The 16,877-nt window shown below is 36.8% G+C and overlaps 1 protein-coding gene across 1 annotated transcript in view; it reads left to right on the top strand.

The window, feature by feature from the left end:
• IFT57 (intraflagellar transport 57) overlaps window positions 1-16,877 on the top strand; it is a 193,028-nt gene that overhangs the window by 171,786 nt on the left and 4,365 nt on the right. Inside the window, exon 6 of the mRNA XM_089090239.1 lies at window positions 104-248. Coding sequence (XP_088946365.1) covers window positions 104-248 — 145 coding nt within the window. The remainder of the gene's footprint in view (window positions 1-103; window positions 249-16,877) is intronic.

Here is a 16,877-nt window from a genome sequence, read left to right as displayed (position 1 = left end):
TTTTGCCGCCCGATTACAGATCAACCATGAGGTAGAACATTTTATATTATTGCACATACTCTGTATTGTGTTATATACCTTTGAACACCTTATTTTTCTCTAGGATGAGCTCCATGCCGCCAAGGAAAGATTTAAAGAAGTTGGAGGTGGGGTGACAAGTCGTAATGAGAGTATTAAGAAGCTAGATGGTGAAATAGCAAAGCTTAAACAGCAGCTAGATGAGAGAGGCCAAGCAGTAACTGACGGAGGTGCTATACTTTTGTTTCTATCACAATTCAGTAGTATTTTCTTAAAAAAAAGTGTCTTTTAGTTTTGTCGGTGGCAAGGGAAGAGCAAATGCTTCATAAGTGTTCAATAGTTGATGATAACTGTTTTCTCGTTAATGATTATTCTTAGCAAGAGAATTTCCCACAAGTGCTGATACGTGACGATTTCGGAAATAATGTCAATTTATTCAGAAAATTCATTAAGAAACCTTTTTCACAAAATAAGTTTTTCAAAGAAAAGTAAAGAACTCCATTAAACAAAAAATTAGCAAAAATAAAATCAAATAATCTACCAAGGGTGAAACTACTGCAAATCAGCATCGATAAATAAATGAAACCCAGAACTAACATAAATTACAATAAATAACCGAGTCAAACTCAAAACGAGCAGAAATTAACCTAAGTTGTGCTCAAAACCCCTATGCCTTCCCAAGACCAGAACTGAAACTGCACTGCACTTTACTGAAAAAAATTTAAATGTTTTTACTTTTATAACTTTAATAAATCAAATAATATTAAGATTCTGACTACTAAATATCAGTATATGTATATTAAACTGATAATGCACATTCATTTGTATTTTTTTCAGTAAAGTGAAAATCATGTTTTGGCCTTGGGATCATTTCCCCAAACACATTCAATCAAAGCTGTCATAGGATGATAACCCCTTCAGAGCCCTCAGTGCAAGGGCTGTAAGTTATGCCCTGGGGGCATGTAAGGTTTATATAGAAAGTTGTTGTATAAGTTTCAAAAAGGGTGCATGTGCCCCCCCCCCACCCCAGCCCTCAGGACGAGGGTTGTAAGTTATCCCCTGGGGGCATATAAGGTGTTTATAGAAAGCGTTGTCGTAGAAACTCAAAAAGGGCTCATTCGATTGGAAATTGAAAGGCCTAGTGTCCTTTTTAACAGTCGAAATTGATTGTAAGGCTTGAAATTTTTATAGTAAAGGTTGATGTGGGTATAATGTATGATTTTTTGCTGTTGTTATTGTTGTTTAGACCAGGGCACTTCGTTTCGAAGGAGTTGTCGTAGGAACTTCGAAAAGGTATCAACTGATTGAAAATACAAAGGACGGGTGCCCTTTTAGTAGTTGAAAGTGATTGGAGGGCAACTAATCCCCCTAACGCGCCCACCCTCCCATTTGTCTTTATGTTTAAAAACTAAATGTTGCCTTAAGATTAAATCAAAATGCACTGTGTTAATGCTAATTCCCAATAAGGCATTTCAGCAGTTTCCCAAGAACGACTGAGAGTATTATGCTCAAATTTTTGGGGCTACTTTTGCTTTTAAAATTTAACCAAATCAAAATAGCGTAAGTGTATCCAAGCTATCAAAGAAAGTAAACAGATTTTTTTGCGAATGGTATCACGTTTTCCCTTTCAGGTCAACTAGAGGAGGTATGAAACTAAATTAAACACCCAAAGGGTGTACCGGTATGTTGTTAAAAATTGCTAAAAAAATTTCTCTAGTATACAAATAGCAGACCAAACTATAAAGTCTGAAAAAAACAAAAAGATTCAAAGTATTACTTTCTTCTTCCCTGAAAATACTCTTTCAATATAAAACGAATAGAAGTTGATTAAAAAAAAACTTTTTCCAGAAAATAAGCTTTTCATATAAAAGTGAAGAACTCCATTAAACAAAAAATTGGCAAAAATAAAATCAAATAATCTACGAAGCGTTGAGAGGGGGCCGTGAGATGGGGGTCAATTACTCTCCACTCACTTTCGACTATTAAAAAGGGCAATTTCAATTTCCAAAAAAATGAGCCCTTTTTGAAATTTCTACGACAACTTTCTATATAAACCTTATATGCCTCCGCAGGGCAGAACTTACAACCCTTGGACTGAGAGCTCTGAGGGGGTTATCATCCTAAAAGGCCTAATTTCCAGAATTTTCGACTACGTTTAACAAAATGCATATCTCAAAATTTTGATTGGATGTAGTTAGGAAAATGGTGGGCGTGAGAGGGGGGTAGTTGCCCTTCAATCACTTTTGACTATTAAAAGGGCACTAGTCCTTTCAATTTTCAATTGAATGAGTTCTTTTTTGTTGTTTTTACAATATCGCTTTATATAAAAACCTTACATGCTCCCAGGGCATAACTTACTACCCTTACCCTGAGGGTTGTGGGGGGGGGGGATGGGTTGTCATCCTTAAAGACCTAATTTCCAAAACTTTCAACTACGTTTAATAAAAAACCTATCAAAAATTTTGATTGGATGTGTTTGGGGAAAAGGTGGGCGTGAGAGGAGGGTTAATTGCCCTCAAATCACTTTCGACTATTAAAAAGGGCAGTAACCCTTTGAATTTCCAAGCGATTGAGCCCTTTTTCAAGTTTCTACGACAAAGATTTCAATAAAACCTTATAGTCCCCCTGGGCATAACTTATAACCCTTGCACTGAAGACTGTGGGGAAAGTGTCCTGCTCAAAGTTGTAATTTCTGGAACTTTAAACTGCGTCGAACAAAATGGCTACCTCAAAATTTTGATTGGATATGTTTGGGGAAATGGTGGACGTGGAAAAGGTGTTCGTTGCCTTCCAATCACTTTCGACTATTAAAAAGGGCACTAGTCATTTCAATTTCCAATTGAATGAGCCCTTTTCGAAGTATCTAATAAAACTTCTTCGACACGAAGTGCACTGCTCTAAAGGAAAAAAAAAAAATAATAAATAACAAATTGTGCCAACATCGAGAGGGGGGTTAGTTGCCCTCAAATCACTTTTGCCTATTAAAAAGGGCACTAGACGAATGAGCCGTTTTTCAAGTTTCTACGACAAAGATTTCAATAAAAGCATATATACCCCCAGGGCATAACTTATAACCCTTGCCCTGAAGACTGGGGGGGGGGGGGGGAGTGTCCTGCTCAAAGGTATAATTTCCTGAACTTTAAACTACGTGGAACAAAATGGCTATCTCAAAATTTTGATTGGACGGTTTTGGGGAAATGGTGGACGTGGAAGGGTTGTTAGTTACCATTCAATTACTTTCGACTATTAGAAAGGGCACTAGTAATTTCAATTTCCTATCGAATGAGTCCTTTTTGAAGTTTCTACGACAATGCGCTCTATAAAAACTGTATATGCCCCCAGGGCATAAATTACAACCCTTGCCCTGAGGGCTGTGGGAGAGTGTCCTCCTCAAAAACATTGTTTCTACCTGGAAATCAACGACGCTGAACAAAATGGCTATCTAAAATTTTTGATTGGATGTGTTTGGAGAAAAGGTAGGCGAGAGATGGGGGTTAGTTGCCCTCAAATCACTTTCGACTATTAAAAAGGGCCATAAAAAGGGCATCGAATGAGCCCTTTTTCAAGTTTCTACGTCAAAGATTTTAATAAAAACTTATATGCCCCCAGGGCATAAATTATAACCCTTGCCCTGAAGACTGTGGGGGGAATGTCCTGCTCAAAGGTATAATTTCCTGAACTTTGAACTACCTGGAACAAAATGGCTATCTCAAAATTTTAATTGTATGTTTTTGGGGAAATGGTGGGCGTGGAAGGGGTGTTAGTTGCCTTCCAATTACTTTCGACTATTAAAAAGGGCACTAGCCATTTCAAATTCTAATCGAATGAGCTTTTTTTGAAGTTTCTAGGACAACGCGTTCTATAAAACCTTATATGCCCCAAGGGCATAACTTACAACCCTTGCCCTGAGGGCTGTGAGGGGGTCGTCATCCTCAAAGACCTAATTTACAGAACTTAAAACTACGGTGAATTAAATAGCTGTCTAAAAATTTTGATTGGATGTGTTTGGGGAAAAGGTGGGCGTCAGAGGGGGGTTAGTTGACCTCCAATCACTTTCGACTATTAAAGAGGGCACTAGCCCTTTGAATTTCCAATCGAATGAGCCTTTTTTTAAGTTTTTACGACGACACCTTCTATCAAAACCTTATATGCCCCCAGGGCATAACTTACAGCCCTTGCCCTGAAGGCTGTGAGGGATTGTCCTTTCCAAAAACATAATTTCTATTTGGAAATCAACTGCGATGAATAAAAGGGCTATCCCAAATTTTGACTGGATGTGTTTGAGGAAATAGTACGCGTGGAAGGGGTGTTAGTCGCCTTCCAATTACTTTTCACAATTAAAAAGAGCACAGGCCACTCCAATTTCCAATTGAATGAGCCCTTTTTGAAGTTTCTACGACAACTTCTTCGATACGAAGTGCACTGCTATAAAGGAAAAAAATAATACATAGTACATTGTGCCAACATAGTTCTTATATGCCCTCAGGGCATAACTTAAAACCCTTGCCCCGAGGGTTGTGGGGGAGTGTCCTCCTCAAAAACATATTTTCTATCTTTAAATCAACTACGCTGAACAAAATGGCTATCTCAAAATTTTGACTGGATTTGTTTGGGGGAATGATGAGCGTGGGTGGGGGCTAGTTGCCCTTCAATCACTTTCGAAGATTAAAAAGGGCACTAGCCCTTTTAGTTTCCAATCGAACGAGCCTTTTTTGAAGTTTCTACGACAAAGCCTTCTATAAAAACATTATATGCCCCCAGGGCATAAGTTACAGCCCTTGACCTGAAGGCTGTGGGGGATTATCCTCCTCGAAAACATAATTTCTATCTAGAAATCAACTACGGTGAACAAAATGGCTATCTCAAAATTTTGATTGGATGTGTTTCGGGAAATGAAGGGCGTGGAAGGGGTGTTAGTTGCCTTCCAATCACTTTCGACTATTAAAAAGGGCACAAGTCACTCCAATTTCCAATTGAATGAGCCCTTTTCGAAGTTTCTACTGCAACATCTTCGATACGAAGTGCACCGCTCTAAAGGAAAAAAATAATAATAAATAATACACTGTGCCAACATCGTTCTTATATGCCCTCAGGGCATAACTTAAAACCCTTGCCCCGAGGATTTTGGGGGAGAGTCCTCCTCAAAAACATAATTTCTATCTGGAAATCAACTACGCTGAAGAAAATGGATATCTCAAAATTTTTATTGGATGTGTTTCGGGAAATGATGGGTGTGGAAGGGGTGTTAGTTGCCTTCCAATCACTTTCGACTATTTAAAGGGCACAAGCCAATCCAATTTCCAATTGAATGAGCCCTTTTCAAGGTTTTTACGACAACTTCTTCAATACGAAATGCCCTGCTCTAAAGGAAAAAATAATAAATAATACATTGTGTCAACATCGTTCTTATATGCCCTCGGGGCATAGCTTAAAACCCTTGCCCCGAGGGTTGTGGGGGAGTGTCCTCCTCAAAAACATATTTTCTATCTGGAAATCAACTACGCTGAACAAAATGGCTATCTTAAAATTTTGACTGGATGTGTTTGGGGGAATGATGAGCGTGGGGGGGGGGGGCTATTTGCCCGTCAATCACTTTCGAAGATTAAAAAGGGCACTAGCCCTTTGAGTTTCCAATTGAATGAGCCTTTTTTGAAGTTTCTACGACAAAGCCTTCTATAAAAACATTATATGCCCCCAGGGTATAAGTTACAGCCCTTGACCTGAAGGCTGTGGGGGATTGTCCTCCTCGAAAAAATAATTTCTATCTAGAAATCAATTACGCTGAATAAAATGGCTATCTAAAACTTTTGATTGGATGTATTTCGGGAAATGGTGGGCGTGGAAGGGGTGTTTGCTGCCTTCCAATCACTTTCGACTATTCATAAGGGAACAAGCCACTCCAATTTTCAATTGAATGAGCCTTTTTCGAATTTTCTACTACAACTTCTTCGATACGAAGTGCACTGTTCTAAAGGAAAAAAAATAATAAACAATACATTGTGCCAACATCGTTCTTATATGCCCTCAATGCATAACTTAAAACCCTTGCCCCGTGGGTTGTGGGGGAGTGTCCTCCTCAAAACGTATTTTCTTTCTGGTAATCAACTATGCTGAACAAAATGGCTATCTCAAAATTTTGATTGGATGTGTTTGGGGGAATGATGGGTGTGCGGGGGGGTCTAGTTGCCCTCCAATAACTTTCGACTATTAAATAGGGCACTAGCCCTATGAATTTCCAATCGAATGAGCCTTTTTTGAAGTTTCTACGACAACTTTTTCTATAAAACCTTATATGCCCCCAGGGCATAATTTACAACCTTTGCCCTGAGGGTGTGGAGGAGTGTTCTGCTCAAAAATACAATTTCTATGTCGAAATCAACTACGCTGAACAAAATGGATATCTCAAAATTTTTATTGGACGTGTTTCGGGAAATGATGGGCGTGGAAGGGGTGTTAGTTGCCTTCCAATAACTTTCAATTATTTAAAAGGGCACAAGTCACTCCAATTTACAATCGAATGAGCCCTTTTCAAGGTTTTTACGACAACTTCTTCGATACGAAATGCTCTGCTCGAAAGGAAAAAAAATAATACATTGTGCCAACATTGTTCTTATATGCCCTCGGGGCATAAATTAAAACCCTTGACCCGAGGGTTCTGGGGGACTGTCCTCCTCAAAAACATATTTTCTATGTGGAAATCAACTACGCTGAACAAAATGGCTATCTCAAAATGTTGATTGGATGTGTTTGGGGGAATAATGGGCGTGGGGGGGGGGCTAGTTGCCCTCCAATCACTTTCGACTATCAAAAATGGCACTACCCACTCCAATTTCCAATCGAATGAGCCCTTTTCGAAGTTTCTACGACAACTCCTTCGATACGAAGTGTCCGGAAAAAAAATAATACATTGTGCCAACATCGTTCTTTACTTAGGCAGCGCTATTGCGCTGCCTATGATAACTCATTTGTAGGCTACATATTCTATTCTCTGAATAATTTGGAATACAATGTTATCCCCAATCAGCCAAGAGCTTAAAAAACAATGGGGTGAAAAACAATCTTTCAATGAAAATTTCGTTTTTTTACCATGTCCTGTTCAAATATTTCAAAATTGCTTCTATGATGTTCCTTCAGCTTCCAATATTTTGAAAATGGCTCCAAGAGTTCAGATTCCATTCATGTCTTCCAATGAACGTGAGTTTTTTTCTGATATTAATTTAAAAAAAAAGACTTACCGACAAATAAGTTTTTCAAAGAAAAGTAAAGGCCATTTGAAAATTAACCTCAGAATATACAAATATCTGTTAAAATTAAAACACAAAACGACCATAAAATATTATTAAAGAATAAGTTACACCCAAAACTAACAGAAATTATATAAACAATCATAGCAAAAACATACAACAAGTAATAATATAAATGAATAAATAGATCTTAAAGCGAGTAATGCTAATATTGAATATGAATATCAAGCTTAAAACGAAAAAAAAAAAATATTTCCCTATTGAAGCATAAATGAAACTTAAATCAAACATAAGTTAAATAAACAATCAATGCAAACAAAAATAAAAAAGATATTAATGTAAATTAATAAATAAATCTTAAAACGAGTGAAACTTAAATTGAATTTGCAAATCAAGCTTGAAACGAACAAAAATCACCACAAACAAGAGTTTGGTATGACCTCCTTCTCTCACTGTAAAAGTCTAAAATCTACTACGTCATTGGCGCTTTACTGAAAACCAATTTTATGACAAATGTTTTCTTTTGTACTTAATATTGAAAATAAACATTAAAATTATAGTAACACTTTGAACTGATGAGGTTTCAACCATTAATATCATTATGCATCAAATATTCAGTTTAATTTATTAGCTCTTTTAAAAGTTTCTAAAGACGAATATAGTTTCCCTACAAACAAGTGTTTGGATACTGCCTCCTTTCATAACTGTAAATAAAAACCAAAAGCCTACTGCGTCATTACAGCCTACTACTACTGCCTACATACTTTCCAAGACTGTTCAAGACGCATATAGTTTTCATACGAGTTTTCATCAAAGTTTATACGAGCATCCCTTCCATAAGAACTATAACCCTAGAGCATTGCTCATAACGCCTACCTCCGGGCCCTGGTGGGTTCCGTCGACACAGGAATTTTCTTATCTGACCTTTGAACTATTTTTAATGAAATGGCTATTATAAAAATTTTATCGGATGGGCTTGAGGCAAAAAGGGTGTGGGGGGGGGGGAGGAGCTAGTTACCCTCGGATATCTTTTGACTCTTAAAAATTGAACTAGTACTTTCAATTTCCAATCAAATTAGCGCCCTCTGAAGTTTTTACGAGTGTCCTTTTCATAAAAACCATATACGCCCCCAGGACAACACTTACAACGCCTAGCCCCCGGGCTCTGGGGGGTGTTTTTGTTATCTAATTTTTGAACAATTTCCAAAACACTGGCTATCTCAAAATTTGTAGCGGACGGGTTTGGGGAAAAAAGCGTGGGGAGGGGGGCTAGTTTAACTCTCTTGACTCAAAAAAGTGAACTAAAACTTTCAATTTCCAATCAAATGAGTCCTCTATGAAGTTCATACGAGCATCCCTTTCATAAGAACCATACATACCCTTAGGGCATATCTTAGAACGCCTTCCCCTGTACCCTGGAGGTGGGGGGGGGTGTATTGACACCGGAGTTTTTCTTATCCGATCTTTAAACTATTTTTTTAAACAAGATGTTTATCTCAAAATTTTCATTCGATGGGTTTTGAAAAAGAAGGCGTGGGGGGGGCTAGCTTCCCCCGGATCTCTTGTGACAATAAAAAAATCAAGTTTTTTTTAACTGAAAGTAAGGAACGACGTTAAAACTTAAAACGAACAGAAATTATTCCGTATATGAAAGGGCCTGTCCCCTGCTCAACGCCTCGCTCTGTACGCATAAGTTTTTTATCGTTTTAAAAAATAGAGTTGTGGGAAAGTGAAACCTTAGCGTAAAGAGCGAGGCGTTGAGGAGGGAACAGCCCCTTTTATATACGGAATAATTTCTGTTCGTTTTAAGTTTTAACGTCGTTCCTTACTTTCAGTTAAAAAAACCTATTTTTTTCATTTAATTTTTGAACGTTTTGAATTAATGCAGGTTTCGATTTTGGCTCATATGAAAAATTAAAACAAAATTTGCATATTGATTTTACTTTTATTTGGTTAAATGGCTTTCTCGAAAGTTGTTTAATTTTATTTACGAACATTTTTATTAGCAATAAATATACGTAACTTACGAATTAACTTACTTAACGAATTTCTATATTCATAAATATTTAATACGTATATTAGGGGCTCGCCCCCTAGTCAATACCTCGCCGTTTAAGCTAAAGTTCGAATTTTTTTCCAATTCTTTAAAAATAACCCCTTAATCACAAAGGCCTTTATTTAGAATAAATAGCTCTTATGAAAGTACTAAAAAATCTTTGGCTTAAAGAACGAGGTATTGACTTGGGGGTGAACCCAATCATACACGTAATATTTTCTGTTCGTTTTAAGTTTTAGATTTTACTCCTTATTTTCAGTTGGAAAACTTGTTTTTTTATATTTAATTTCTGATCTTTTTTTTAAATAATGCTGGGAAATCCAGCGCCCCCTTCATAGCAATGCCCCTTCCCCCATGAAAACTTCCTTCATGGCAAGATCTTCCCACATAACCTCCCACCCCCCACCCCCTACTACCAGAAAAAATTCCCCCTGAAAACGTCTGTATACTTCCTAATAACCAATACTATATGTTAACAACGGGGAAAGTTCATAGCTTTCAGCCCTCCCTCCGGGGACTTCGGTAGATTAAGTTATCCTAAAGGACACAGTTATCATATTTTCAACCATTCTGAACAAAATGGCTATCTCAAAATTTTGTTCAGTTGACTTTGGGAAAAAATGAGCGTTGGAGGGGGCCTAGTTGCCTCCATTTTTTTGGTAACATAAAAAAGACGCTAGAACTTTTAATTTTCGTTCCAATGAGTCCTCCCACAATATTCTAGGACCACTGGGTCAATACGATCACTCCTGGGAAAAAAAACAAAAAAAAAAAAACAAATAAACACGCATCCGTAATCTTTCTTCTGGCAAAAATACAAAATTCCACATTTTTGTATATAGGAGCTTGAAAGCTCTATAATAGGGTTCTCTGATACGCTGAATATGATGGTGTGATTTTCATTAAGGTTCTATAACCTTTAGGGGTTCTTTCTCCCTTTTTTCGAAAATCAGCCAAGTTTTCTCAGGCACGTTACTTTTGATTGGTAGGTTTAAATGATGAAAGTTATGTACTTGAATTCAGCATTGAAATCTTATTCTTTTGATGTATCTATTGGTATCAAAAACCCGTTTTCTAGAGTTTCGGTTACCACTGAGCCGGGTCGCTCCTTACTTACAGTTCGTTACCACGAAATGTTTCATTAAAAAGTGAACTCGAACTTTCAGTATCCAATCAAATAAGCCTTCTCTGAATTTTATACGAGAATCCCTTTCATACGAACAATATATGCTTCAGGGTATAACTTACAACGCCTGCCCTCGGGCCCTGGGGTGTTGTGACGACACCTGAGTTTTTGTTATCTGACTTTTGAGAAATTTTTAACTTAATGGCTATCTAAAAATTTTTATTGGATGCATTTGGGGAACAAGGGGCGTGAGGGGGCTAGTTGCCCTCCAATCTCTTTTGACTCCAAAAAACTTAACTAGAACTTTTAATTTGCAATCAAATGAGCCATTTCTGAATTTTTTACGAGCATCCCTTCAATAAAAACCATATATTACCCCAGGGCATAACTTACAACACCTGTCCTCGGGCCCTGGGGGGCTGTGTTGACCCCTGAGTTTTCGTTATATGGTCTTTGAACTATTTAAAAAAAAAACTATCTCAAAGTTCTTATCGGATGGGTTTGACGAAAAAAGGGCGTGGAGGGGGGGGGGCTGGGTTGACTTTTAAAAAGTGAACTAGAACTATTAATTTCCAATCAAATGATCCCTCTTTGAAGTTAACACGAGCATCTTTTCCATAAGACACATATGTGCCCCCAGGGCATAACTTAAAAAGCCTGCCCCTGGGCCCTAGGGGGTTTTGTCGACAGCGTAAGTTTCGTTATATGATCTTTGAAATATTTTTAACAAAATAGCTATCTTAAAATTTTAATTGGATACATTTGAGGAGGGGTTGGGGGGAGAGGGAAGCTGGTTACCCTCCAATTTCTTTTGACGCTTAAAAAGTGAACTAGAAGTTTCAATTTCCAATCAAATGAGCCCTCTATATATGCCACCAGGGCATAACTTATAACCCTTGCCCATGAAGACTGTGGGGGGAATGTCCTGCTCAAACATATAATTTCCAGAAACTTCAACTACGTTGAACAAAATGGCTACACCAAAATTTTGATTGGATGTGTTTGGGGAATTGGTGGGCGTGGAAGGGGTGTCAATTGCCTTAGAATTACTTTCGACTATTAAAAAAAGAACTAGTCATTTAAATTTCCAATCGAATGAGCCCTTTCTGAAGTTTCTACGACAAAGTTGTCTGTACAAAACCTTATATGCACCCAAGGCATAACTTACAACCCTTACCCTGAGGGCTGTGGGGGAGTTGTCATCCTGAAAGACCTAATATCCAGAACTTAAAACTACGTTTAATAAAATGGCTATGTCAAAATTTTGATTGGATGTGTTTGAGGAAAAGATGGGCGTGAGAGGGGGGTTAGTTGCCCTCAAATCATTTTCTACTATTAAAAAGGGCACTAGCCCTTTGAATTTCCAATCAAATGAGTCTTTTTTGAAGTTTCTACGATAACGCCTTCTATAAAAACCTTATATGCCCCCAGGGTATAACTTAAAACCCTTGCCTTGAGGGTTGTGGGGGAGTGTCCTCCTCAACCCTCAAAAAAATGGCCTTTACTATAGGCAACGCTATAGCGTTGCCTCTGATATTTTTTCTCAAAACAAAATGTCGAGACAAATTCTGCCTGAAGAGTGAAGTGAGAGTTGTCTTGGCCATGTAGGTGCATACTATTAGTAATTGATTAAAATAAGTATTTTAAAGAAGAAAGTGAAGTCAGAATTTATTTGACGCATAGGAAATTAGACTAATCCAACAATAACTGTGTAATAAAAATATTTTGTACATATTTTCCTTAATTTTTCATCTTTTTACGATTCTCTGAGAATAAATCATAATCATAAGAATATTTTCATCACGTAACTAGAATAAAAATATAAAAAAAGGTTAATTTGATCATCTGTTAAAATGTTACATTAAACATAAGCTTCACCTCTGAATTCCTGAATATATTCCTGATAGGTCATTACAGATAAGAAGGGCTATACATAATAATTCTGGTTGGTTACCTAAATATTATCAGCAAAATCTTCCTGAGAAGTGGCCAAACAAAAATAATTAAACTGTAACAGGAGTGGCAACACCAGGTTATTTTTCTAGCTATTTTAGAAAGCTCTATAGCTCCGCGGGCCACCTGTATACGAAAATCATGTATATACTTTTATTATATTTAGACCCACTATAGGCTCTATATGGAGTGAAACACTGAAGCAGAATTAAATACTATTATTCTGTGTACTTTTATTGTTACAAGTAAACATAGATAATATAACAAGAATGATTCTAGATGCCCATTCTAAAGAAATATATAACACTGAAGCTGAAAAATACATAGAGAAACATTAGATAGAAAAAGCAAAATCATTTAAAACATTTATTTTACTTGTGTGCTTTTATAGCTTCACTCTTTTATATAACTGTGTGTGTCCCATTTCTCAATTGAAAAATTTCTCTTTTGTGACGCAAGTACTTTAAAAATCCGTTTTGATTTTGATACTTCAAAAGTGTGGTTATTTAGTGTTCACAGTTTTGACAGTTAGTTTGAATAAGTGGGTGCAAAAATAATGTCCTCTTTTAATGCAATGGTTTTAATTACCTTCGTTGTTATATTTAAAAAAAAAAAAGAAAAAAAAAATATGAGGAATCTCGTGGGCCAAAAAGCATTCAAGGCGGGTCGTGGACTGGCATCAATTGATCGTATGAATGTCTTGATTTTTTTTTTTTTTTTTTTTTTTTTTTTTTACTTATTGCAACATGTATATTTGTTTTAGTTAATCTTTTAGATATTATTTACAAACTTAAGGGCTGGGCACACGTAGCTGATTTCGTGAACCGATTTCAGCAAGGGTGTATTCCACGTCGAGTGATTCTAATTAATGATGTTAAGAGGCGGGCCTTAGTGACGGTTTGCGGTGATTAATCATCATTAATTACGTTCAAGACAAGGAATATACTAGGGCTTTAGAGCTTTAGGCACGTAGTTAATCGTATTTAATGATTATCGTAAATTAATTGTATTTAATGATGATTAATCACCGAAAAAGGTCACTAAGCCCCGCCTCTTAGCATCATTAATTAGAATCACTTGACGTGGAATACACCCTTGCTGAAATCGGTTCCCGAAATCAGCTACGTGTGCCTAGCCCTTTAGCTCTTTTAATTAAAATATTTCAATTTTCTACTATTTTTCTATTTTATCCCAGGCATCCAGGCCACTAAAAACCTAGTCGCCCGTAAATCTAGGTTTTATCCCAAAATTTGTGTAATCCCTAACCTGTAAAAGTAATGACGGCCATAATTACAGATCTCAAGAGCTTTTTTGTTTGGTTGTTTGTTTGTTTTTTAGGGAGGGGGCGTCAAATGCCCTTTCTCTTCCCATTCCCATGTTTAAACGTAAGGAAAACACCCTTTGGTTTCTTTTCCGCAAGTGTTTCAACAACGCTGAATATTAGGAATATAAAGAAATTTCATAGTTTTCAGGCTTCGTAGCACAGGAAGAAGGGATAGATAAGATAATAGCTTGTTTTTTAAGACTGCCTCAGAAGTGCCGAATCCAAGTTTAAGTAAAAAATATATGAAAACCAATACAAATAACATTTCATGTGATAAATAAGAAATCAAATACAAACGAATATGTGTCAAAATTTAACTTAACCAGAAACATGAGCTTCGCACTTAAAATAACTGGTGATAGCTGCGCCTTGACATTTAATCTTTGGAACATATCCTTTACTAGGCTGCAGCTACCGCCGCGATCACGATATATCGGTAAAAATAGGAGACGTAAAGATTGACATATAGTAAATACGAAAATGCTTTCACAACCAACATTCAACTTTGAAAGGTTTTCAAATATTTTCTGGCTTTTCAAAAGCACTGCTTTTAATATTTCTTTTACCAAGCTAAAGGATTGCTGTCGTCACGGAATTTCGTTAGCCAAATCTTTAAGCACTTTGTTATAGCTATGGTACAGTCACACGTGTCGGTAAAACTAACATTGCGCACGACTATAGTACTAATAGTTATGCTATGCCGAACTTTCAAGCGTAAACTTTATGATCGACGAGTCAGAGTAAGGCATAAACTCTTGACATTAAGGGCCAGACTACGTTACTCTTTTCAGCACCTATTAGCCAAATTGGCACCGAATTGCAAAGAAAACGGAAGCGATTCGAGCCTGAAAATTTTCCTAGCTTTAGGTGCCGATTTACAAAAAACGGCACCGACTTTCATCGTGATCATAAAAAAAAGAATATACTCTTTTCTTTGGTGAATGTTCTTCCTGAGCTGTTACAATCCTTAATCGTTTCCTTCTCTTCAGGAGGGAAATCAAAAACTGATTTGAGATCAATAATGCAACTGTCGATAAACTACAGTTGATTATTGATGTCCATGATGTTTAGTTTCGAAGATCTCACGCAAAGGGAACTGTTTTTTTACCGCTGTTGTTTCCCCACTGAGCTGCTGAAATCGGTGCAGAAAAAAGGTGCTTGGGTTCAGTCCTTTAGATAAGATGAAAACTTTCAATAGCAGTTTCCCGATCTGTAAAATGGGTTTGCTGAAGATTGCTAGCTGAAGATTAAATATAAAAAAAAAAACAAGTTTTTTTTAACTGAAAGTAAGGAGCGACATTAGAACTTAAAACGAACAGAAATTATTAGGTATGTGAAAGGGGCTGTCCCCTCCTCAATGCCTCGCTCTTTACGCTAAAGTTTTTTATTGTTTTAAAAAATAGAGTTGTAAGAAAGAGTCAAACTTTAGCGTAAAGAGCGAGGCATTTAGGAGGGGACAGCCCCTTTCATATACGGAATAATTTCTGTTCGTTTTAATTTTTTAATGTCACTCCTTACTTTCAGTTAAAAAAACTTGTTTTTTTTATTTAATTTCTGAACGTTTTTGAATTAATGCAGGTCTTTATTTTGGCTCACCGTACATGAATAATTAAAAGACAATTTGCATATCAGTTTTACTTTACTTTTTTTTGGTTAAATGGCTTTCTCAAAAGTTGTTTAATTTTATTTACGAACGTTTTTATTAGTAATAAATATACGTAGCTTACGAATTAACTTTCGTAACGAACGTCTATATTCGTATATTTTTATTACGTATATTAGAGGGTTTGCCCCTTAGTCAATACCTTGCTCTTTACGCTAAAGTTCAAATTTCGTTCCAATTCTTTAAGAATGGCCCCTGAATCACAAAGGCCGTTGATTAGATAAATAGCTCTTTTGAAAGTACTAAAAAAACTTTAGCGTAAAGAGGGAGGTATTGACGAGGGAGCCAACCGAATCGTATACGTAATCATTTCTGTTCGTTTTAAGTTTTGATGTTGCTCCTTACTTTCAGTTGAAAAACTTGTTTTTTTTTTATTTTAATTTCTGGTCGTTTTTTTAAATAATGCTGAGAAATCTGGTGCCCCCTTCATAGCAATGTCCTTTCCCCATGACAACTTTCTCCATAGAAAGATCCTCCCACGTAATCCCCGACCCACCCCACCCCCTTACCAGAACAAAGTCCCCCTGAAAACGTCTGTATACTTCCCAATAACCAATACTATATTTAAATTTTGGGCAAAGTTTATAGTTTGCAGCCCTTCCTTCAGGTACTGTGGGGGATTAATCATCCTCAAGGACATAGTTAGTATATTTTTCGACCATGCTCAACAAAATGGCTGTCTCAAACTTTTGATAGGGTGACTTTGGGATAAAACGAGCGTGGTAGGGAGCCTAGTTGCTCTCCATTTTTTTGTCAGTTAAAATGGGCACTAGAAGTTTTAATTTCCTTTCGAATGAGCCCTCCCACGATAATCTAGGACCACTGGGTCGATACGTTTATCCCTGGAAAAAAAAAAACAAATAAACACGCATCTGTGATCTTCCTTCTGGCAAAAAATACAAAATTCCTCATTTTTGCAGATAGGAGCTCGAAACCTCTACAGTAGGGTTCTCTGATACGCTGAACCTGATGGCGTGATTTTCATTAAGTTTCTATAACTTTTAGGGGGTGTTTCCCTCTTTTTTCGAAAATCAGGCAAATTTTCTCAGGCGTGTAACTTCTGATGGGTAAGATTAAACTTGATGAAACTTATATATTTGAAATCAGCATAAAAATCTGATTCTTTGTATGCATCTATTGGTATCAAAATTCCGTTTTTTAGAGTTTCGGTTACTATTGAGCCGGATCGCTCCTTGCTTAGGCTACAGTTCGTTACCATGAACTGTTTGATGAAAAGATATAACATGAATGGACAAGACTTAGGAACAAATAAGTCAGATTTTTCAAACCCATTCCTTGCCTTATCAGGTCTTGGTCAATATATATGAAATCATATTATTGAGTTAGGACTAAAGTGAATACACCATTCGATGCCTTTTTTTTATGCTGATTACGAATATAATAAGCATTTCTATCGGAAATGAAAGAGAAAATTCAGGGTTAGGTTAGGTTAGGTGAGGTATAGCCTATATAGGGGGGGGTGCTGAAATTCA

This window comes from Artemia sp. Qi Xiang Cuo, chromosome 6, assembly GCF_049724085.1.
Source record: "Artemia sp. Qi Xiang Cuo chromosome 6, ASM4972408v1, whole genome shotgun sequence".
In the NCBI taxonomy this organism is placed as follows: domain Eukaryota; kingdom Metazoa; phylum Arthropoda; class Branchiopoda; order Anostraca; family Artemiidae; genus Artemia; species Artemia sp. Qi Xiang Cuo.
Note: the sequence above shows the minus strand (reverse complement) of the source record. Positions and strands in the feature narration are given on the sequence as shown.